At 41.5% G+C, this 22,968-nt stretch overlaps 4 protein-coding genes across 5 annotated transcripts in view; 1 reads left to right on the top strand and 3 right to left on the bottom strand.

Moving 5' to 3' along the window:
* Nucleotides 1–4,543: 4,543 nt before the first annotated feature.
* Nucleotides 4,544–6,438, bottom strand: LOC115774753 (syntaxin-11-like). The gene is made up of 2 exons (XM_030722150.1): nt 6,346–6,438; nt 4,544–5,584 (listed from the first exon to the last, which is right to left on the bottom strand). Exon 2 carries the CDS (start codon nt 5,577–5,579, stop codon nt 4,677–4,679), a length of 903 nt encoding a protein of 300 aa, XP_030578010.1. The 5' UTR covers nt 5,580–5,584; nt 6,346–6,438; the 3' UTR covers nt 4,544–4,676.
* A 342-nt stretch (nt 6,439–6,780) lies between these two features.
* On the bottom strand, nt 6,781–10,082 carry LOC115774497 (syntaxin-11-like). The gene is made up of 2 exons (XM_030721824.1): nt 9,569–10,082; nt 6,781–8,544 (listed from the first exon to the last, which is right to left on the bottom strand). Exon 2 carries the CDS (start codon nt 8,535–8,537, stop codon nt 7,638–7,640), a length of 900 nt encoding a protein of 299 aa, XP_030577684.1. The 5' UTR covers nt 8,538–8,544; nt 9,569–10,082; the 3' UTR covers nt 6,781–7,637.
* Nucleotides 10,083–10,343: 261 nt separating this feature from the next.
* On the bottom strand, nt 10,344–12,599 carry LOC115774621 (syntaxin-11-like). The gene is made up of 2 exons (XM_030721978.1): nt 12,474–12,599; nt 10,344–11,700 (listed from the first exon to the last, which is right to left on the bottom strand). Exon 2 carries the CDS (start codon nt 11,691–11,693, stop codon nt 10,854–10,856), a length of 840 nt encoding a protein of 279 aa, XP_030577838.1. The 5' UTR covers nt 11,694–11,700; nt 12,474–12,599; the 3' UTR covers nt 10,344–10,853.
* A 4,264-nt stretch (nt 12,600–16,863) lies between these two features.
* Nucleotides 16,864–22,968, top strand: part of mthfd1l (methylenetetrahydrofolate dehydrogenase (NADP+ dependent) 1 like) — a 46,061-nt gene continuing 39,956 nt past the window's right edge. Inside the window, exons 1-7 of one of the 2 annotated variants that reach the window (XM_030721738.1) lie at nt 16,864–17,237; nt 19,491–19,575; nt 19,876–19,926; nt 20,032–20,085; nt 20,806–20,930; nt 21,617–21,717; nt 22,716–22,852. In XM_030721738.1, coding sequence (XP_030577598.1) covers nt 17,002–17,237; nt 19,491–19,575; nt 19,876–19,926; nt 20,032–20,085; nt 20,806–20,930; nt 21,617–21,717; nt 22,716–22,852 — 789 coding nt within the window. In that variant the 5' untranslated portion in view covers nt 16,864–17,001. Of the gene's footprint in view, nt 17,238–19,347; nt 19,416–19,490; nt 19,576–19,875; nt 19,927–20,031; nt 20,086–20,805; nt 20,931–21,616; nt 21,718–22,715; nt 22,853–22,968 lie in introns of those variants that run through there. The other variant, XM_030721739.1, reaches the window with a different exon arrangement.

The raw sequence follows: 22,968 nt of genomic DNA, 5'->3' as shown, positions 1-22,968 counted from the left end.
GCACGCACGATATCTCACAGTATCCCCTCACTTGTAAAATCCAACATATTTGTATATCTCTGCCACATATCTATTCGAGATTTAGTCGTCAAATTAGCGCAAATCCAGTAATGCATAGCACCGTAAATCCACTAGATAAACAACACGGAACTAACGTCCCGGTCTAAGCGATGATACTAGCGTTGCTAGCAGCTTGTAGCCAACTCACTGTCATGCTAACGTCAAGCTCGATATCGAAAGCTTTAACTAAAACTATTGCCATCCCTAAGGTAGTGTTTTGGTAATAATAACAAAATAAAAAAAATACCAGCTTGCATAGTTGTGATAATTCCTATCATCTCTGTCGATTTCCTGTGAAGCGCTCTCTCGAACTAGAACCCGCATAATTACATTAGCATATATGCTAACCGGTAGCAGAAGTTATAGCAGGCATACAACTCCGCAACTTCTATACTGTAAATATATAGTCGCGTGTTTAGCTGCACAGTGCAGCCAAACAAAGCCTCGAGTCAAAGCGAAACAGCGATACTGCACAAAGAACCACTATTTTACGAAGTCGTGCAGAATAAGTTATCAAATAAAGTCAGTAAAAACTTCGGAGACTGAACGATGGCTCGTCTTGTTGGGTATCTGTGGACCTGAGAGGTAAACGAACCGGGCAAGCATCATCGAGGAAATTTAATTCTATATTTAAAAAAAAAAAAATCATAGTAATTTAGATGGCTACATTTACACTTTGGGTTGAATACTGTGCACCTATTTTGCATAATTAGAAAAAGCAAAAGGTAGCTAGACATTCTCAATGGTGTCATTTTGTTATCTGCTTAGTCAGACTCCAGCTGGACAAAATCGGCAGCTTCAGTTTGTTAGACTGGGGAATAAGACTAGCTCAGTAGCTGTTATTAGCAGATTTCCAGTTATATTTTCAGATCAAATCTAAATGGATGATCTAAATCTAAAGAATACATTTAAAGCCTGACGTGAAATCTAAAAAAATAATTTAAATTAAGATTAAGATTAAGATTAAGATAGTGTTTATTTGTCACATGCACAGTTATACACAGTACAATGCACAGTGAAATGTATTTTGTACCTGCAACCATATATACACACACATATAAATAAGAAGAATAAAAATAAAAAAAAGTAGAATCAGAATCTTTATTGTCATTGTACACAGAAGTTGCACAACGAAATTTAAAATGCATTCCTTTGTAGGTGCCTCAGACAATAAATAATAAAATAATAAAAATATGAGTGATAAAAATGATTACTAAAATACAGTGCACAATAGTAAATTGTGCACTGTAATTCACACTATACACTATACTCTATATACTATACACTATACACACTTTTATAAATTATAATATTTACATTGTGCAATAATGGTCCAGTTAGGGCTCAGAGTTGAGCAGACGGATGGCTTGTGGGTAAAAACTCTTCTTCAACCTTTCAGTCTTAGCCCTCAGGCAGCGGTAACGCCGGCCTGATGGGAGCAGGGAGAAGAGAGAGTGTCTGGGGTGGCTGGGCTGTTTTAGGATCTTCATGGCCTCAGCCTGCACTGCTTGGTGTAAATGTCCTGCAGGTTGGGGAGGGTGGTTCTGATGGTCCGTTCAGCTGAACGAACCACCCTTTTTAGGGCCATGAAGTCCTGCTTGGTGCAGTTTCCCATCCAGGTGGTGATGCTCCCACGCATGATGCTCTCGATGGTGCAGGTGTAAAAGTTCCTGAGCACCTTGAGTGGGAGCTTGAAGTCTCTCAGCCGCCTGAGGAGGTAGAGACGCTGTCTGGCCTTCTTCACAGTGATGTTTATGTGATGAGTCCAGGACAGGTCCTGTGAGATGGTCACTCCCAGGTATTTGAAAGTGTCCACTCTTTCCACCTCAGCACCACTGATGACAAGTGGATGGTAGTCCCTCTGCTGCTTCCTGCTGAAGTCCACGATCAGTTCCTTTGTTTTGCTGACGTTGAGCAGGAGGTGGTTCTCCTGGCACCAGTTCTCCAGGCGGGAGACCTCTCTCCTGTAGGCTGTCTCCTCATTGTGAGAGATTAGTCCCACAACAGCAGTGTCGTCAGCAAACTTGATGATGACGTTGGACTCTGACGTGGCCTCGCAGTCATGGGTGTACAGTGAGTACAGCAGAGGGCTGAGCACACAGCCTTGGGGGGATCCAGTGTTGAGGGTGAGGGAGGATGAGGTGAGGTGACCCACTCGTACCACCTGTGGTCTGCTGGTCAGGAAGCTGTGAACCCACCTGCACAGGGATGGGCCCAGGCCCAGGTCCAGCAGCTTAGAGACCAGCCTGGAGGGAACTATGGTGTTGAATGCTGAGCTGTAATCTACAAACAGCACTCTCACATAGTTCCCCTTACCAGTGTCTATGTGTGAAAGGGTCTTGTGGAGGAGGAAGGATATGGCGTCATCTGTGGATCTGTCTGGCCGGTATGCAAACTGTAGTGGGTCGAGGGTGGTGGGCAGTGAGGAGGTGATGAATGTCTGTTTACTATACACTTACCATTTAGGTACACCTCGCTAGTACCAGCTTGGATCCCCATTTTCCTTCAGAGCTACCCTAATTTGTCATGGCACAGATTCAACAAGATGGCTGAAATATTATTGAGGTTTTGGTCTGTATTGACACAACAGCATCACACAGTTGCTGCAGATATATCAGCTGCACATCCAAGATGTGAATCTTATGTTCCACCACATCCCAAAGGTGCTCTATTGAATTGAGATCTGGTGACTGTGAAGGCCATCTGAGTACAATGACCTTATGTTCAAGAAACCAGTTTGAGATGAATTGAGCTTTGTGACATGGCGTGTTATCCTGCTGGAAGCAGCCATCAGAAGATACATAAAGGTATGGACATGATTAGCAACAATACTCAGACAGGTGACACCATTTAAACGATGCTCAGTTGGTACCAAAGTGCCAAAAGTGTGTCAAGAAAATATTCCCCACAGCATACATCAACACCACCAGCCAGAATATTGACATAAGGCAGGATGGATCCATGCTTTCATGTTTTTTATGCCGAATTCTGTCCCTACCATCCAAATGTCACAGCAGAAATCAAGACTCATCAGACCAAGCAACATTTTTCCAATCTTCTGTTTTCCAGTTTTAGTGAGCCCATGCAAATTGTAGCCTCAGTTTCCTGTTCTTAACCGACAGGAGTGGCACCCGGTGTGGTCTCATGTAGTCCATCTGCTTCCAAGTTCAACGTGTTGTGCATTCAGAGATGCTCTTCTGCATACCTTGGTTGTAACAAGCAGTTATTTGCATTGCTGTTCTCTTCCTATCCCCTCAAAGCAGTCTGGCCATTCTCCTCACCCAGAGAACTGCTGCTCACTGGATATTTTCTCTTTTTTGGCCCATTCTCTATAAATGGTTGAGTGGGAAAATCCCAGCAGATTAGCTGTTTCTGAAACATTCAGCCAGCCCGTGTGGCATCAACAACCATGCCACATTCAAAGTCACTTAAATCACCTTTCTTCCCCATTCTAATGCTGACTTTGAACTTCAGCAGGTCATCTTGATCATGTTTACATGCCAAAATGAGTTGCTGTCATGTGATTGGCTGATTAGATATTTGTGTTAATGAGCAGCTGAACAGTGTACCCCAAAAAAGTGGCTGGTGAATGTAAATGTGAAAGCTAAACATGATGTTTGGTGAACTTAAATGTTTAGCTGATAGGCGCTACTAATTTACACTGCAGGTTAGCAGTACCAAAATAAAAGCTTCATGAGCTTGTGGGGTTGGTACTTCACCAACTCAGTAAGCAATTTTCCCTGAGCAGATTACTCAGCTTGCTTGTGTTTACTGCTTCATTATTTGGGGGTCAAAAATAAATAGTCTAGGCTACGTGGTCTACGTTACTTCCCTGAACTCACACCACTTGTTAATGTAATGTAGTTTCTAAGTCCTCAAAGCCTGACATGACATTTACTTAAAAGCTACACAATAGAGCTCTTGTTTTACATTCAGGAAATAGCTTTGAATGTCAGGTGATCATACAGCAGTCAAAAGCTTTTCACCTTCCAAGAATCAAAGTATCTGGAGAAACGAGCATTTATTATTTTAAAAAAAAGAAAGTACCCCCCTCTTCAATAACAACTAAATGTAGCATGATTTCCAACTTGTAACTTTTGCTATCGTCTAATATGCCAACCTGCTGTGATGCCTACATTGTCCAGCCCACAACTGCTCATGTGCAATCATAAATTAATAATCCAGCACCAATAGTTTTTATTCTATCCATATTTCCACCCACTCTCACGACCCTGGTTCCTCCAACTTTTCAAGAATTATGTGGACGAGCCAAGAACAAGTTAAATCATAGTTCTTGGAAATTAAAATTATTTTGTGCATCACTGAACAGCTTAAAATAACAGCCTCAACTTAGGACATCCTCTTGTTTGAACTTCTCTCAAAACACATACGTGGATAAATTCTGTGATATTAACTTTATTTCAAAATAAAATCAAATTATAGACTCCTTTTCAAAGAAATATATTATGCCACTCTCCAGGGAAGAACTGTCTTCCATACATTTAGTGCAATCATCTATCATCGACATATTGCACTTTGTTTGTTTAGTTCCATTTCTTCCACATGCATGTTTAAATGTTTATTCAGATTTTTACTAATTTACATCAAACACAATCCTAAAAAATTTGGTTGTTTTTACAGCAAGGTAGACAGGGGCAACACTGCAGAAAAGGATTTTTCTTCTTGTACTGTACGGCCGTCTTCACGTGAAAGTTGCATTTTTCAATATATTCCTCAGTGCTGTACACATGAGCCTCAATGTTATTGAGCATGGATCCCTGCTCCTCTACTAGTATGGCCATTTGCAGGAACAGTTCGTGGACCTCCTTCATCCTGGCCTCCAGTTCCACCAGCTCCTTGTGTCTGCCTTTGATCTCAGACAGGGCCATGCGGCACGAGGGCGCACCTTGATTCTGAAGTCCCTGAGACAGCTCTGCCCAGCCCTCACCACCTTTGTCCACCAGCACATCCAGCTGCTCATCACTGATTTCTTTTCCCAGTATCGAGGCCTGCCTCTGGATCCTCACCCGACACGTATTCCTCTGAGCCTCCTCTGCCTTATTGTAGTCAGTCATAGCATCGTGGAAGGCACGGGTCAGTGACTCATACTGAGCACGGGCAATGCGGCTAACAGCACAGCTGGAACCCTCTTTCTCCTCCAGCTCTTTGCTCTGTTTACCCAGGGCCTGCAGACGTGCATACAGAGCCTCCCCCCGCTGTTGGATCCCTCTGGCAATGGAGTCACAATCCTTTTTAAGAAGAGTCAGGCGGCGCACGGAGGTTGCAAAGCGTTCATTGTGGGCGCACATACGTGCCACCTCTAAGTGGAGCAGGGAGATGTCTTTGCGTATTGATTCAGCCTCCTTTAAGATGCCCTCAATAGCTGGGGAGTTCTCAAATATTACTGCTTGATGAGTCAAAGTTGCCTTGTCAACATCATACTGGGTTTCATAAAAGTTTGGCTCATACACCTCCTGCTGCTCGATTATAGTCTGCAGTCTCTCCAACTTGTCCCGCATTCTGCCTGAGAGACCAGTGTAAGAAGAAACTTTTGGTTACATGGGCATCTTTAGTACAGCCAGTAGAGTGTGCAAATAAATCTAAGTTGTCATCAAATAAATAAATAAAATCCATAATTCAAAATGAGTATTACGTGCATTCTTCAAAGTGATGAGACACAAAGGAGAAATGAAAAAATATAATTAAACACTGAGCAATCTGTTGCATGCTTGAAAATTATTGTGCATTGTTGTTAATTTACCAATGGGGGAACTGCAAGATCCATCTAAAAAGTTAATATGTCACTGCTGAAAAAAGCTGCTGATGCACACAATGCATGTAAGGTCAGTTTTATATGCAGTAGCCTTTTTCCTGTCAGCAGTCGCAGCTAAGTGATCAACAGAAATGTCTTCATTTAAACCAGGAACAAGGAAGGCACAATCTTATTTGAAAGCAGACTTTTCCATTTAATTGAGGTTGCAGCGCAAATTGCGGCACTTGAATGGCAATTATCGTTTTATCAAGTTTCTCAAACACAGAAAATCTATTTCCTCATTCTGCACCATTAAAGTGAATAACATTAATTTCCAAAGTTGTCACAGCTTAGAATAAAATAATTAAGTCAGTCTTCTTGGCTCTGAATAAATCATAGTTTCCCAAGCTGCCTATAATGTGGAGTGCTAATTAAATGACCAGCAGTCCCATCAATTATCCAGTTGTCTCCAGGCGGCAACACTTTTCCAACCAAAACACACATCATTAACCTCACAAATCAAATTGTCTTACCTTCTTTAAATAGCCTCCACGCTATGAAAAGGGAAGTAAATTCTTTCAGCTTGTCTCATTCGACATATTTGGTATCTAGAAAAACCTGTGGTTAATCTACTGAAGGAAGTTGGCCGTCTGCTTTCTGCTCAGCATGTGTGTGATTGCCACCCCCATTCACAGGTGACTTGCTTGGGCCCTCCCACTGCAATACATGATACTTCCTCAAGCTTTGTTTCACCTCAGGAATCTAACAAATGGATTAAGTAAGATGGCATTCCCGTTAAGTGGCATTCCCAGTACAAGGGTTTATGAAAATTTCATGAGAAAAATAGAGGAAAATGGAGAATAAGCAGCTTTATTTTGCACAGGTGCCATATGTCTAGGTGAGACAGTGTGGTTAATGGCATTATATGCATCATGACAAATAACTGTTACTGATCTGGAAGTCTAGATTTTCTGCAGTGCTAGTGGTGTGTCTGTGTGTTGGAGGAAGAATGTCTTAGACATGTCAGCGTTCATGTGAATTATAAATTTAAATAGGAAAACCAGATGTTATTTTTAAACTATATTTTATATTTACACCACAAAAGACAGAAACATTTTAATACACAGAAGTCATAAAAAGGTAGCGTGCATGGTGCATCACTAGTGTAATCCCTGCAGAATTTATATAAAAATAAATCCATGTTAAAATGCTCAGTTACTGGTAATCTTTGCAGTCCTTCAACTACATCATCCATGATACTAGCACAAAGATGTGTAACCACAAACCAAATATTTCATCGAGGTTATTACAATAGAATTTTGTTGCATCAGGCCAAAGTGCCAGCACAAAAATGTACTTCCAGAAGAACTTCCAGAAATTGTATGAAAATATCTGAAGGTCACTTCTTAATAAATGCATCCCATGTATAGACTGAGCAAGCTGAAAAATACCTTCATGTACCGTTTGTTTCAAGTGTGCATCATGCCTAGGTCTTTGTAGATTGTATTGCTATTAGAGGCAGGCTATTTGAGACACCTGTCTCAAACCTTTATTACAGACATTCAAATCAAGGAATTACATAAGTAGAGTTTTACAGAATTTAACCCAAATGATTTTTGCATTTAAACTCAGTAGTTTGAACCCTTTCCCTCAAATCCCTTTTGATTCCTGAGAAAATATTAGTCAGTAAATGTAAAGGCCATGTTGATAAATATTGTGAAAATCACAACAATTTCATGACACGTATTGAAAATCTTTAATATCCTAACAGCTCACTCTTATCGCCTTTGCCATGACGGCCCCCTGCATGTGCAGGTTGCACTCATTAGTCGACGCATGGAAAACAGCTGCAAAACATCTTTCTAAATGGGTTGTTGCCGTCATGGCGTTTTGCCTTGCCCAGTTTGAATAGGACATCTTGCATGACTGCATCAGTTTTCTGAACATTGTTCTGAATGGAGTCCAGCATGGAGCCCTGCTCCTCTACCAGCAGGGCAATGTCCAGGAATATCTCATGGATGCTCTTGATACGGCTCTCCAGGTCTAGCAGCTCCTGGTGACGTTTCTCAACCTGGGACAGGGCTGAGCGGGCCGTTTTCCCTTCGGTCACAATGTTGTCATTGAAGATGTTCCACTGACCTTTCTCAATCATCTCCTCCACCTCTTCTCCCGTCACCTCACGCCCCACTATCTCCATTTGCCTCTGGATCTGGGCTTTACAGTTTTCCCGGTGGCTCATCTCGGCCTCATTATAGTCGAACATTGCATCGCGAAAGCCGTTACTGAGGCAAGCGTACTGGGTTCTGGCGATACGTGTCACAGCAGAATTTGCACCATGCATTTCTTCTAGCTTGTGGGTTGTGCCATCCATCTCATGTAGACGTGCTAGCACATCTTCAGCCCGCGCCTTTATATCAGCTCCAATAGCGTTAGAGTCCCTTTTAATGGTGCTCATGGTGGTGGTGCCGTGCATCATGCGGGAGTTCTGCTCACGAAGCCTTTTAACCTCCAGGCGGATGAGCTGGATGTCTTTGTGGATACCTTGTGCCTGGGAAAAGATTTCTCCCAGAGCAGGGCTGTTGTCACCAAACACCACTGCTTCATGTGGCAACTCATCCTCCAAGTCAACATTACTGAAGGACCCAGAGACAGTTGACTCTGCATACTCCATTGGCTCCATAGGGCCGCTGGACAGTTCCTGCATGTGGCTTAGTCTGTCCCTCATGGCTGGTCTGGAGAACAAGTGAAAGTTACACAGGTCAAGACAATTTTCTCTCTCCGATTGTTGCTCATCTAACAGTGGTAAAGCAAACTCTTTAAAAGGGGCTGACCTGAGCTGTGCAACACTGAGTAAACTGAGACTCATTTTTGTTTTCATATTTAAACACATCTCCATACACCTGGTTAAAAATATTTTCCTTCTTCCTTTGGGTGTCCACCCAGGACCAATCACTGGCCTAACAGGTTCTTCAAAGAATAGAAAAAGGTGTTGCTTCCTACCAAACTAGTTCTTTCGACTTATGATCTGTCTTTAGCAAGGGATTCTTTTTGACTTTAAAAACTGATCAGATTCTGTACATCGGAAAGAGTTATCCCTGAGTCTGAGAAACTGTCTAAGCAAAAACATTGCCGGTGTGAAAAATGGACATTGGTGACATGATTTAAAGTATTTGTGGCATTGCCACGCCATTCCTTAATTCCTTATCTGATATTGTCACGGCTTTCTAGTTAAGTATAACTGATAACCTGTATCCCTGATCAAAACAGCCCTCATACAATTCGTAATTAAGCTGAAATCTAGCAAATTAAATACATATAATACATGCATGTGCTCCTGATCATTACAATGTATTTTTTTCTAGACATTCCAACACTTCACCCAATGCTCAGTCTTTTACTATGAAATAATTCGATTTTTCTATGACCCTTTAGTGTCATGAATACTGATAACAGGCTACAAGCAGGCACAAGGCATCATAAGGTAAATATGTGGCTCAAGTATTATAACATTTCTAATAATAACTGGAGATTTTTAGAAGAAATGTGTACTTTTCCCCATAAATATATGGAAATAGTCTTAGGCTATGCATACGTCACGTTAGTCTCTTTCATTCCAAATAAATCACTTTTATATATATTATCTGATAGGCCACAACATAAACGGGTATGTTTTCATTTTATCTTAATTCGTCTTTCACGAGCAACGAGGTGAAACGATCTCGTTTAGGTTGCCAAGATTAAAGGAGAGATCCTCACCTGTTTCGCTTTTAAGTCCACAGATATCAAAGTTTGGACGTTGATGTCAGGTGGCTGCGGTGCCTCAGCACCATCCTCTTGTTCTGAAGTCGACTGCTCAGGGCTGTGAGCGCAACATTGGGCCCCACATGCGTAATGCTGCTATCTTTGGAACAAAAGCTGGAATTTTACGCTGGTTCTGTCAGCCTGACGAAGCGCGGCCTCGCCGTGCAACTGCGACTTCAGGAATGAAGCCCGGTCGGTCTGGTTTGCAGCGACTGTGCGTCTCGGGTGCGTCAATTGTGTGAGCCAAGGTGTGAGCAGCGGGCGTGTAACATCCGAGTGCGTGCTAAATTAAACTTGCTGTCTCTCCCTTTGTACATATAAGCAAAACTGCTGGTATGAAACCTCTAGGTTCTTTAGTTTGTTTGTATGTGAGCGGGACGCCTGCAAACGCTGTGACAACACATGATCACGAATTGCGTCTTTGACCCTTAAACTGCAGGATTTATATGTGTGTTCTGAAAGCTACAACGGGCTCCCTGACAGTTTCTGAGCTGAGTGAGTCAAGCCTGTGCTGATTTGAACCCGCGTAAAGATTTTCCCAGCCACGCCCACATGACTGTCACAGGACTGGCTTGTGTTTGCGCAGGAGAAAACAGACTTGTGTGGTTTTACCAGCTTTTTTTGCACTGTACCCTGATTAGAACACATAATTACTTGTGTCCATCAACAGGTTATGTTCCAGACATTCAGGAGCTACACATATACAGTCCTTCATTATGTTATGCTTTATTAATTCAGAGGCCTGGAAAAAAATGTGTTAAAGCGTACATGGTGCATTATAGTATATTTCCTGCATAATCGATATAAAAGAAATCTCAGTTTAAATGCTTCATTATTGGTACCCTTTGAGGGAATGGGAAATTTCTGACAAGCAGCCAAAGAACTGTAATATTCCTGTTCATTTCTGTGGAAAAACTGAAAAACCACAAAGAATTAAAGAATCATTCAGCCTTACACTTTGCAGCAATCATGTTACTAGCAATTTTATTAATTTCCTGAACATTTCTGAAAGCCACAGAGTTTTGTTTTTTAATAAATGTTATTAGACACAAACCCCTTTAGGGTTGCATTAGGAAAGGTATCTGGCATAAAGATCTGCCAAATTAAATATGTGGAGCTACCCGCTGTGATGACCCCTTGTGAATAAGGGAGCGGCCAAAAGTAGCTTTATTAACTCCTTCTCATGTTGGGACTGAGCCAACTTAAAAAAAACAAAACAAAAAAAAACATCTTAAGCTACTTATGTCCTTTTAAATATTCTTTTAAATAGGTTGTTGCTGTCATGGCGTTTGGCCCTGCCAATTTTGAATAGGGCATCCTGTATGCCTTCATCAGTTTTCTGAACATTGTTCTGGATGGAGTCCAGCATGGAGCCCTGCTCCTCTACCAGCAGGGCAATGTCCAGGAATATCTCATGGATGCTCTTGATACGGCTCTCCAGGTCTAGCAGCTCCTGGTGTCGTTTCTCAACCTGGGACAGGGCTAAACGGGCCGTTCTACCTTCAGTCACGACATTGTCACTGAAGATGTTCCACTGACCTTTCTCAATCATCTCCTCCACCTCTTCTCCTGTCACCTCATGCCCCACTATCTCCATTTGCCTCTGGATCTGGGCTTTACAGTTTTCCCGGTGGCTCATCTCGGCCTCATTATAGTCGAACATTGCATTGTGAAAGCCGTTACTGAGGCAAGCGTACTGGGTTCTGGCGATACGTGTCACAGCAGAATTTGCACCGTGTGTTTCTTCTAACTTGTGCGCTGTCCCATCCATGTCACGCAGGCGTGCCAGCACATTCTCAGCCCGTGCCTTTATATCGGCTCCAATCGAGTCCCTTTCAGTACTGCTTGTGGAAGTGCCATGAAACATACAGGAGTTCTGCTCACAAAGCCTCTTCACCTCCAGGCGGATGAGCTGGATGTCTTTGTGGATGCCTTGTGCCTGAGAAAAGATCTCTGACAGAGCAGGGCTGTTGTCCAGCTCAACACTGCTGAGTGACTCAGAGCGCGTGGACTCCGCATACTCCGCTGGCTCAACGGGGCCACTGGACATCGCCTGCAGGTGGCTCAGTCTGTCCCTCATGGTTGCTCTGGGGAACAAGTGAAGGTTACAGAAATCAGGATGGTTTTCTCTCTCTCTCTCATTATTGTTCATCTAACACACATTGGTAAAACAAACCCATTAATCTAGGCTAACCTGTGAGATGGAGCATATCTTTCTCAGGCACACTGAAGAAATATTTTTTTATTTTAATTTAAACTCTCTCAGCCTCTTGTTTGCTTTTCAGAGTATTATGATTAAAAAAAAAATCCTTCTTCCTTCAGTTATAATCCACCCACCAGTAATCACTGGCCTAACAAGTTCAGCAAAGAGTAGACAGCAGTGTTGCTTTTCACCAAAGAGTGATTCATTCTGACTTTTAAAAAAAGTGAGCATCAGATTCTGTAAATCAGATAGAGTTACATTTCGGAGAAACAGCCAAAGCATTTTCAGTGTGACAAAAAGGAACACTGATTTTTCAGGCATTGTCACTACACCAGTCTCCTTCATCATCCTCCTATCTCATACTTTTGTCCCTGCTTTTAGTTTAAGCACCTGCAGTACCTCTATATATATATATATATATATATTCATGATAAATGACAGTAAACTACACCAAGGCACACTGTGGTTATCTCAGTGGATCAGAAGCTAAACACGTGGTTCAAACATTATCAAATCTGTAAGGAAAAAAAAAAAGTGTTTTAGAAGAAATGCTAACTCAAGAGATAACTAATCTTATATTTCATACAAGCGAGTTTCATATGCAGCAAAGTGAAATAACCTCGTGCATAGTGACAAGATTAAAGGGAAGAGACTCACCTGCTTTGCTCTTATTGTTTACAGATCAAACTTCAGCCATCCTCTGAAGTCTGGACTGTGAGCGCAAAAAAAAAAAAAAGAGTTCCACGTGTTAGCAGTGCTGTAGTCTCTGGAATAAAAACTCAAATTCTGTCGTGGATTTTGTCAGTCTGTGGAATTGCGACACTGCGGGGAAACGCAGTCACGTGACTTTAGGAATGAGGACCGATTGGTTTGGTTTTGCAGTGACCTGCACCTCAGGAGCGTTCAGTTTGTAAACAGAAACTCATGTCCGATCAACACACCAGACTAACATGATTTCTGGTCCCACACTTGAAATCAGGGTTGTTCTCCTGGTGATTCATTTGCTGAGTCTCTATCAACAGCTTTTCTCCTGGCACGTGAGGTATCCCATCAATTGCAATTCCCAAACTATCAAGAGAAATAAAATTGTTCTGGATCAGACGTGTGTAAAAGAAATTAAGAAAACGCGTAATTTAAAATACACTTACTACTTTTGAATACTTTTGATTGATAATATTACATGAATTTATTTGTTTCTTTTTATGTATTTATTTATTTTAATTGTTGGAAGTAAAATTATGTCGAGACTCACCTGCAGTACCTGCACAGCCACCAGGGGAGGGCAGCCCACACTTTGGGAATCACTGGTGTAGGCAGGACAAGGTGTGAACAGCTTTGTATGAACCAACAGAGCGCTAACCTTCACTTATGCATCTTTCAAGGCTAAAATTTAGCAGGACAGGTGTGTGTGTGTGTGTGTGTGTGTGTGTGTGTGTGTGTGTGTGTGTGTGTGTGTGTGTGTGTGTGTGTGTGTGTGTGTGTGTGTGTGTGTTTTTTAAGGGGATTTCTACAAATCCACTCACTCTTTGACCATTTACCTGCAAAATGTGGGCTCTTAAAGCTGTGATAGGACACCTGACAGTTATGAACTGACATCAAGAGTTTGTCAGCCACACCCAAATGACTTCTGCAAATACACACTTGTGTTTGTGTAGGAAGAGAGAGACAGCTGGCACACACAAGTTTGGTTTTCAGTGGCTTTATTCTCTCTAGGCTACATGCTCCTGATTATAACACACACAGTTCGTTATGACCCTTAGCAGTTTAGTTAAATATTTATGCACCCTTTCATTAATACAGCCCAACTGTCTGTCTAGTGGTAAAACCAGGAGACCTGTGTGCAATGGGTTTTTTTGGGAGTCAACTCCTGTATTATTTGGTGAAAGTTTCACAGTTTTGAGGAGGTGAAGCCTGCTGGAGGCTTCTGGGGCACAATGATCTGTCCTCTGTTTAGTGCTGCATGGTTTGGCTCCAACATGGGCCAAAAGGACAGCTTAGTTGTTTGTTGATAGCACAGAGCCAAACTGTGTTTCTTTATCTGGATAGTTGATGTAGGAAGGAATGTATAAGAGCTTTAGAAATGGATGACCGTATTCCTGCTGTAGAACATATGTTCACTTGTTTCTTAATCTACAGTATATTTATCTGCATCTTTTGAACTATTTATTTAGCACAAGGGTAAAAGTTTGTTTTCTTTTCATATACAGGGGTTGGACAATGAAACTGAAACACCTGGTTTTAGATAACAATAATTTATTAGTATAGTGGCCAGGTCATGACGTGATGCTGGTGGAGGAAAATGTTTCCTGACTCGCTCCTCCAAAACACCCCAAAGTGGCTCAATAATATTTAGATCTGGTGACTGTGCAGGCCATGGGAGATGTTCAACTTCACTTTCATGTTCATCAAACCAATCTTTCACCAGTCTTGCTGTGTGTATTTGGTGCATTGTCATCCTGATACACAGCACCACCTTCAGGATACAATGTTTGAACCATTGGATGCACATGGTCCTCCAGAATGGTTCGGTAGTCCTTGGCAGTGACGCGCCCATCTAGCACAAGTATTGGGCCAAGGGAATGCCATGATATGGCAGCCCAAACCATCACTGATCCACCCCCATGCTTCACTCTGGGCATGCAACAGTCTGGGTGGTACGCTTCTTTGGGGCTTCTCCACACCGTAACTCTCCTGGATGTGGGGAAAACAGTAAAGGTGGACTCATCAGAGAACAATACATGTTTCACATTGTCCACAGCCCAAGATTTGCGCTCCTTGCACCATTGAAACCGACGTTTGGCATTGTCACGAGTGACCAAAGGTTTGGCTATAGCAGCCCAGCCGTGTATATTGACCCTGTGGAGCTCCTGACGGACAGTTTTGGTGGAAACAGGAGAGTTGAGGTGCACATTTAATTCTGCCACGATTTGGGCAGCCGTGGTTTTATGTGTTTTGGATACAATCTGGGTTGGCACCCGAACATCCCTTTCAGACAGCTTCGTCTTGCGTCCACAGTTAATCCTGTTGGATGTGGTTCGTCCTTCTTGGTGGTATGCTGACATTACCCTGGATACCGTGGCTCTTGATACATCACAAAGACTTGCTGTCTTGGTCACAGATGTGCCAGCAAGACGTGCACCAACAATTTGTCCTCTTTTGAACTCTGGTATGTCACCCATAATGTTGTGTGCATTGCAATATTTTGAGCAAAACTGTGCTCTTACCCTGCTAATTGAACCTTCACACTCTGCTCTTACTGGTGCAATGTGCAATTAATGAAGATTGGCCACCAGGCTGGTTCAATTTAGCCATGAAACCTCCCACACTAAAATGACAGGTGTTTCAGTTTCATTGTCCAACCCCTGTAGATGCATATGATTCTCAGATTGGTGCCAAAGAAACTTGTGGGGTGCAGGGGGGCACTTCTGAAAACATTTTATGACTCTGTGGTGGCATCAACCCTTTTTTACAGTGTGGCCTGCTGGGGTAGCAGTACTACTGTTGCTGACAGGAAGAGACTCAATAGGGTCATCAAGAAGCCCAGCTCTGTCCTGGGCTGCTCCCTGGACACTGTGGAGGTGGTGACTGAGAGGAGGATGATAGCAAGGCTGTCTTCCATGTTGTCAAATGATTCCCACCCCATGCAAGACACTGGGACAGCTTTGAAGAGCTCCATCAGTGAAAGGCTGCTGCACTCAAAATGTCTGAGGGAGCGCTATCTCAGGTCTTTTCTCCCTGCATCAGTCAGAATTTTTAACCAGCACTGCTCCCTGAAATAGAATTAGCCCACTATGTTTACCACTATTATTACTAGTACTGTGAAATATACTTCATTTTAAGTAGGTTAGGTATTTATTTAGTGCAATAAATGGGTGTAATATAATCCATTTTGTAACATAATCTGTCATATAACATATTCTGTCATTATATACATATTGTTTATACTGTACATATTGTGTATACAGATTTTTTTTTGTAATCATTCTTTCTATTTTTATTCCAATTGTATCTTAGTTATTGTTTGTGCTCTGTACTATACCTTTGCAGCTGCTATACTGAATTTCCCCATCTAAGGACTAATAAAGGGATTTCTTATCTTCTTAATCTTGTGCGAAATTCCTTATTTGCCATATTTCTGATATACAGCTAATTTGCATGATTGGTACCTTCAAAATAACGTCTGGGTTTATGCTTCAATCATGGGGAAAAACTCATGTGGCTAAACTGAACAGTTGAACTTAGGCCACCAGCCCATCCTCTCTGCATGCTGTCACATGCTGTTAATTTAAGTGTGGCTGCTCTGGTTTAAGAGTATGTTGCTAAATGCTTGCTCATAGAGAATCCGAATATAAAGACAGGAGGATGACATGACATGACATGTGAAGTTGGGCTAGACTAAACTGAAAGATGATTTTTAATAGTGATTGGCCTCCTGTGAATAGGTATGTTTGAGTGAGATCCATAGTGATTCTTAATGAACCTGAGACACATATAGTATTATTAGCCATGCTTACATTATTACACTGGGATAGATGGATATGTTAGCCCACTATCTGAGATGGGTTTTAAACCCACTGACCTATTTTTTTCAGCGTTTTTACCACGTAAATGCGCGTGGTCTCAACCCCCTTCTCATTAGGTTGCTGCTTTGAAGTGTTCCCCGGATTTTCAAAACAAAACTTCTGGGGACTTTGAAATGATGGCTTAACTAGAGCATCTAAACCTGCAAAGCAATAAATAAATAAATTGCCATTTATTGCCTTACTCAAGCAGTCGAACTATACCGGTGACCTTGGAGTAAGGAAAAACCCGCGATTCCACGTGTTTTACACACAAATTATTACACAATTACATATTGCATAGGCATATACACACTGACAACAAAGCATCCACATTTTCCTCGTATACGCATTGTGTTGTCATAAAAGACCTTTATTTGATTGGGATTTGCTCATTTGGGGGAGGGCGGGAGCGGGTAGTGTTCAAGCGCACCGACCGCTAGCTTTTCAGCTTTCCGATTGCCCGTGAACGCAGCGTACCTCCATCATCACCCTGTTGAAACCTCAACTTTTTTTTTGTTCCTTCCAAGGAAGCCGGCTAACCACCGCCGCCAGAGACGAAAACAAAAGAAACACTTTTTAGTCGCGCTTATTTTAGTTTATTATTTATATTTTTTAAAAAGACAATGAAGTTGGCTCTAATTCGCAGCGCTTGCGGCAGTCTCCGGGGACATCCAGTCCGTCCTGGAAGCAGATTCACCGGTTTGTTGCGAGGATGCCTACCGGTAGGTCTTACCAATGGTGGAGTGATCCTCCGGGCGGCAAGCGCTACCTCCAGCACCGGCACCAACCCGAAGTTAACCGCCAACTTTGAGATACAGTCTCAAAGGGAGGATGAGTCTGAGTACGGCAACCATGTGAGGTAAAACAATAATCACAACAACAGCCGTGTAGCTTAAATCTCTGAATGTGGTGCACTATCGCCGAATGGTCAGTTCGTCGGAGTGTCGTTTACTGAGGTGATCAACGGTAGTCTGTATTTCCGGTCTCACCGGCTCTTTGGCCCCTGGCTGGTAGCCAGCTCTGCACGTGTCCCCGGTATTATAGAGTGACCAGCCAGCTGATGCAACCCCTTTCTGCTGTTGCTAAACATGCGATACTTAACATGTTCCTGAATTCATGCGGAACTGAGTAAAAACACACACGGGTGCATGACTGATGCTAACGTAAATGTATGTAGATCAATGCGATTTGTATTGATTGTAATGTGACTTGCATAAAGTGGTTTATTCACGTATTAAAGAATCGTGTGGATGTATTTAGAAGCGAGCTTGATGGAGTTAATGTTTTACATTTTGAACTTTATATATCGTAGTGTGTCTATAAAGCACAGTGCCAGTAAACAGTTTGGACACACCTTCTAATTCAGTGTTTTTTCAGTATTTATAGTGTCTTTATTGTAGATTAATATTAAAGTCATCCAAACTGTGAAGAAATACATATGGAATTATTTAGTGAAAAAAAAAAAGTGTATTTTGCCCTATTTGAGTAATGTTCATAATATGGCAAGAACTACTGGACTAAGTAAAGAAAAACGACAGTCGAAAGTAAACGAAACGAAACGAGAAACGAAAGTATCCTGAATTGCAGTCACAAAGACCATCAAACGTTATGATGAATCTGGCTCTCATCAGGACCACCCCAGGAAAGGAAGACCAAGAGTTACCTCTGTTGCACAGGTTAAGTTCATCAGAGTTACCAGCCTCAGAAAATGCAAGTTAACAGACTCCAGATAAGAGCCCACCTAAATGCTTTAGAGAGTTTAAGAAGCACACACATCTCAACATCAAGTGCTCTGACAAGACTGCGTGAATCTGGACTTTATGGTCAAATCGATTCAAAGAAACCTCTTCCAAGGAAGAACAACAAGAGGAAGAGAATGGCTTGGGCCAAGGAACACAAGGAATGGACATTAGACGAGTGGAAATCGGTCCTTTGGTCTGATGAGTTTTTGGTTCTAGGTGAGCAGATGGTTTCTACAAGTGTAGTTCCCACCGTGAAGTATGGAGGAGGAAGTGTGATGGTATGAGGGTGCTTTGCTGGTGACACTGTTGGCAATTTTCAAAATCCAAGGCACACTTAACCAGCATGGCTACCACAGCATTTTGCAGCAACATGCCATCCCATCTGGTCTGCACTTAGTGGGACCGTCATTTGTTTTTCAACAGGACAATGACCCCAAACACACCTCCAGGCTATGTAAGGCTATCTGGATGACTTCAGTATTAATTTACAATTTAGGAAAAAAAAAAATATATTGAATGAGAAGGTGTGTCCAAACTTTTGACTGTTACTGTATATGTTAAGGTATATATGAACAAGATAGATAGATAGACTGTATTTTGAACATGTTAAAGTAATACAAAAAAACAAAACCAAAAAATAATAATCAGTAAATGTACAAAAAAGTTGTAGGAAGAAGTATAAACTTATTTAATCCTATCATAAATCCTTCTTTATATATTCTTCTGTATATATTTGGTTTTTAGTACCAGAAACATGCCAGGAGATATTTTAGTGTATTGTATACACACATATACACTGATCAAGCATAACATTATGTCCGCCTCCCTAATATTGTGTCAGTCCCCTTTTTTGCTGCCAGAACAGCCCTGATCCATCGAGGCATGGACTCCACTAGACCCCTGAAGGTGTGCTGTGGTATCTGGGCGGAAGGTGGTCATAATGTTATGCTTGATCAGTGTATGTACATATACATACACATATACACGCACACAGTGTGTGAGAACACTTATTTAAAGCCCTTCTTTCTCCCTGTACCTTGCAAAAACCATGTTTTTGTACCACCTTTTAAACTGGGTCATGTTCGTTCCACAGCTTCACTCCACATACAGAGATGCAAAAGGTTTTTAGTGTGTGGACACCAGAATGCTTTAAATTTCTAGAACTGTATCCCCTGTCTGTTTAAAAAAAAATAGTTTTAGAATATTAACAGGAAGTAGATTGCACAGTAATTCAAATACGGTGAAACCAGTGAACTTTGCCTTACAGTATAAAGGGTGTTATCCACTTTCCTGATGTGGGTCTTTTATCCTGCGTGTGTACCCATTAATAGGTTGATGGATATTTCTAATGAGGTTGTTTTGTCTTGTAGGAAAGTGGTTCAGAGCACCAGGGAGGCAATTGTGACTCTGCAGAGAAGAAACCCAGCAATCCAACCCTTGTTAGCCATTCTACAGGTACTGTAAGGATAAACACAAGTACTGTGTAGAATCCCCTCACAGAACAAAAGACCGAGCGAAAACACAAGGTTTGATTTTGTGGCAAGCGGTCTTCAAATGTTGTTAATACCTAGAGAAAAAGTAGTCTACATATTTGCTTCATCCAAGTGAGGGGCGCCATGCTAGAAGTCTCTTGCTTCGCTTTAATTTGCCCTTGACCTTGAGGGTATCTGTTTTACTGAAGGTTTTTTTTTATAGATTTCCTCTATTATCAGGGCTCTGCGTGTTGTTTATCAGTGTGCTTATTTTATGTCAAAGGCAGGTGAAGATGACGGCATGCTGGAGATAAATAAGAAAATGGCAGGAAAGGTAATCCACACCACTGCTTTTCCTTTATATGATTTCTCTCCTTAAGCGTGGCCATTTTGTTCTCTTCTAGCGGCTACAAAATATCTGCTCTCTCCTCGTCCGCAGATCGGCTTGAACGTCACTCAGGTTTGTCTGGCGAAGGAGTGCAGTGAAGATGACGTAAGTTGATGTGACTCACAAGTTTGTTTGTTTTTTAATTGAGAACTCTTCCTCCCCCCCTCAATGTTAAACAAGTCACTACATGATTACTGTTCTCGTGTTTGTGCAGCATGTGATTATAGAGGCTGTGTGTTAAGGTCTTCAGAGCTATGGGCAAGTATTTTACCCCAGTTTGAGCTTTATTTCCTAATCAGTTTTTATGCCACCTAATGGATTTTTCGAGCATTATGTAACTGAGACTTAGGGGAACCCTCTTGACTCTCTTCATTCAGCTGGAGTTTGCCACTTGATCCACACAGACACAAGGAATTCATGGGAATAGCTCAGACATTTGAGCTGACAGTGGATCATCTATGTTGCCGTGTCTGGCCTTAGGAGAACTCAGCTTCTCTACTGATCTACTTTTACACGTTAGCTTGTCCCCCTTTCTCCTGTCTTCCTGTTTTTTACATCCTCAGGGATTTCCACTGCCGCTTTCCCTTGCTCAATCAGCACTGACCTTTTACATGAAGGTGCATGTGCTGTTTCTCTCGCTTTTCCTGTGTTCAAGCAAATGCCCTTGACTTTTTTGTACACTCACCACATGCACGAGCGGTATCCGATTGTGTTTGGTATCTTTTCACAATGATTGCATCTGCCTTTTTTTTTTTGTTTTTTGGCAAGATTTCATATATGTGTCATTGTTTCTTTGTTTTTTTTTTCATTTATGTATGCATGCAGATTGTAGAGGAGTTGCTGAAGCTGAATGATGACCCCAGAGTGCATGGTGTCTACCTTCACCTCCCACCGGCCTCTATCACCAGTCGGGTCCTCAACACCCTAAAACCCGAGAAGGACATAGAAAGGTAAAAACCTGCAGGGGCAGACATATTTAGTCATAAACAGCCTATTATGAAATGCACTGTGAGACCTTTAATTTTTATTATTTCTATCAATGTATACATGTATGTAAGGTTGTTTACTTTTAAAATAGATCCAAATGCTGCAGTAGACATGCTGTTTGAGCCACCAGGCAGGTAGATGGCTTCAGCTGTGCTTCTTTGTTCCAGTTTAATATAAATGAATTAACTCATGGTGCGTGTCCTATTGACCCAAATCAGAAAGGGCTGCACAGAATTAAGACATTTGTGTTCAGTGTGTGTAGACACGTGATGAGAAAATTAGCAAGGGACCCTTCTTAATCATGGCAAATTGATAAGACCTGGTTCAGTTAAGGAGAAATTATCCAGAAAAAAGTATATGTGGGGATTTTGATTGATTGAGACCTATTTTATTTTTGTTGCATGTTAAAAGTATGTGTGAATGTTTTTATACCCTAACTGTAACTAATAAAGAAAACTATATATTCTTATATGTCACTAGCCAGTACTGAGCTGTATCATTAACATTTATCACATGTGATTGTGTGATGTGTGAGTTTAATATGTGTACTGTTATCCATAGCACTTTACAAATGAATCTGTTATGGCCTGTAAAAACTGGCTGGCTTTCGCTAAATAAAAAATGTTATTTATTTTTTGTCCTGTTTTAGTATATCGGATATGAATATGGGCCGTCTGATACGAGGAGACCTGAGCAAAGGTTTTGTACCTCCTGTAGCCAGCGCGGTTTTGGATATCCTGGAGAACCACGGTGAGTTCTGAAGGAAATCAGTCTTTCAGTATAGTTTTGTTCAATTCTTATCACAGCGTCAGAGCACACAGGACGCATTTCAGAAGCGGGGTGTTTAGTCTGCACTGAGTCTCTTATTTTGAAAGCTAACAAGAAGCTCTAGAACCATCTATGTGTCTGACTGCTTTGTGCTGCTTGTGCCAGAAATAGACTAGGTGCATATTTTTAGCCACTGAGAAAGACAAATGCAGCGAGTTACACTGTTCTGATTAAGTGCGTGTACATTGGTGTATGTAACTAATAGACTGTATTAAATTACAGTCCGTGTAAAGACTTGACCCAAAATCTTCAGTTAGAATAAAAAAAAAAATGTAACTGCAGCAAACGTGTTTGAAATGTTTTTGCATTAACTGGTCCTAACTGTGCTCTGACTGGACGATCTGTAAACACTGGCGATTAAATTAGATACACTGATAAAAATGACATTAAAATCACATGACAGAGAGGCTGGACAAATTGTGACTAAAACAACTATATCTACTAATCGTACCATTTTTTTAAAAATAATAATTAAAAAAAAATGTAATCAGTATTTCTTACCGTTACCTCCTGAGATCTGCTACTTTACTGCACCAAACAGGAAATGATACCATTTTCATGGTTTTTATCAAGACAAGTGTGACTTTGGAAAATATTTGCCAATTTTTGATTATTAATTTCCTGCAATTTTCTGAATTGGGGACATATGTGAGATATGGCTTAAGATGCACTGGGAAGAAGTCATACTCCAGGTTTAGATATTCTCAATACTGCTGTTATCACTAGTAAAGATTTCCAGGCATTTTAATAGAGATGATGAACCATGCTCTATGAGCATGCACAACTTAAGATTGTTAGTTTTTTTACATTATCCTTTTATATAATTTTGACCAAAGACATAAATGAAATGGGAGTCCATTGACAAACTCAGCTGCTCAAGGCATTTCCACTTACTGATGAAGATTTAAACATTTCTACAGATGTTTCTTTGGAAGGAAAAAGTGTGGTGCTGGTTGGAGGAGAAGGACCCCTTCAGCTGGCCATGCAGTGCCTGATTGAAAGAAATGGAATGGTCACTCTGAAGAGTCACTGGGGCTCCAAGAACCTGCAGGGACAGGTGTGATAGGGTGTACTCACACTATACAGTAATCTGAATTGAACTGTTTTCCAGGCTGGAATTGTACAGTATAATCTTCAATAACTTTAAAAAAGCAAGAATTGGGTGCCCAAGTT

Source organism: Archocentrus centrarchus, chromosome 24, assembly GCF_007364275.1.
Source record: "Archocentrus centrarchus isolate MPI-CPG fArcCen1 chromosome 24, fArcCen1, whole genome shotgun sequence".
In the NCBI taxonomy this organism is placed as follows: Eukaryota; Metazoa; Chordata; class Actinopteri; order Cichliformes; family Cichlidae; genus Archocentrus; species Archocentrus centrarchus.
Note: the sequence above shows the minus strand (reverse complement) of the source record. Positions and strands in the feature narration are given on the sequence as shown.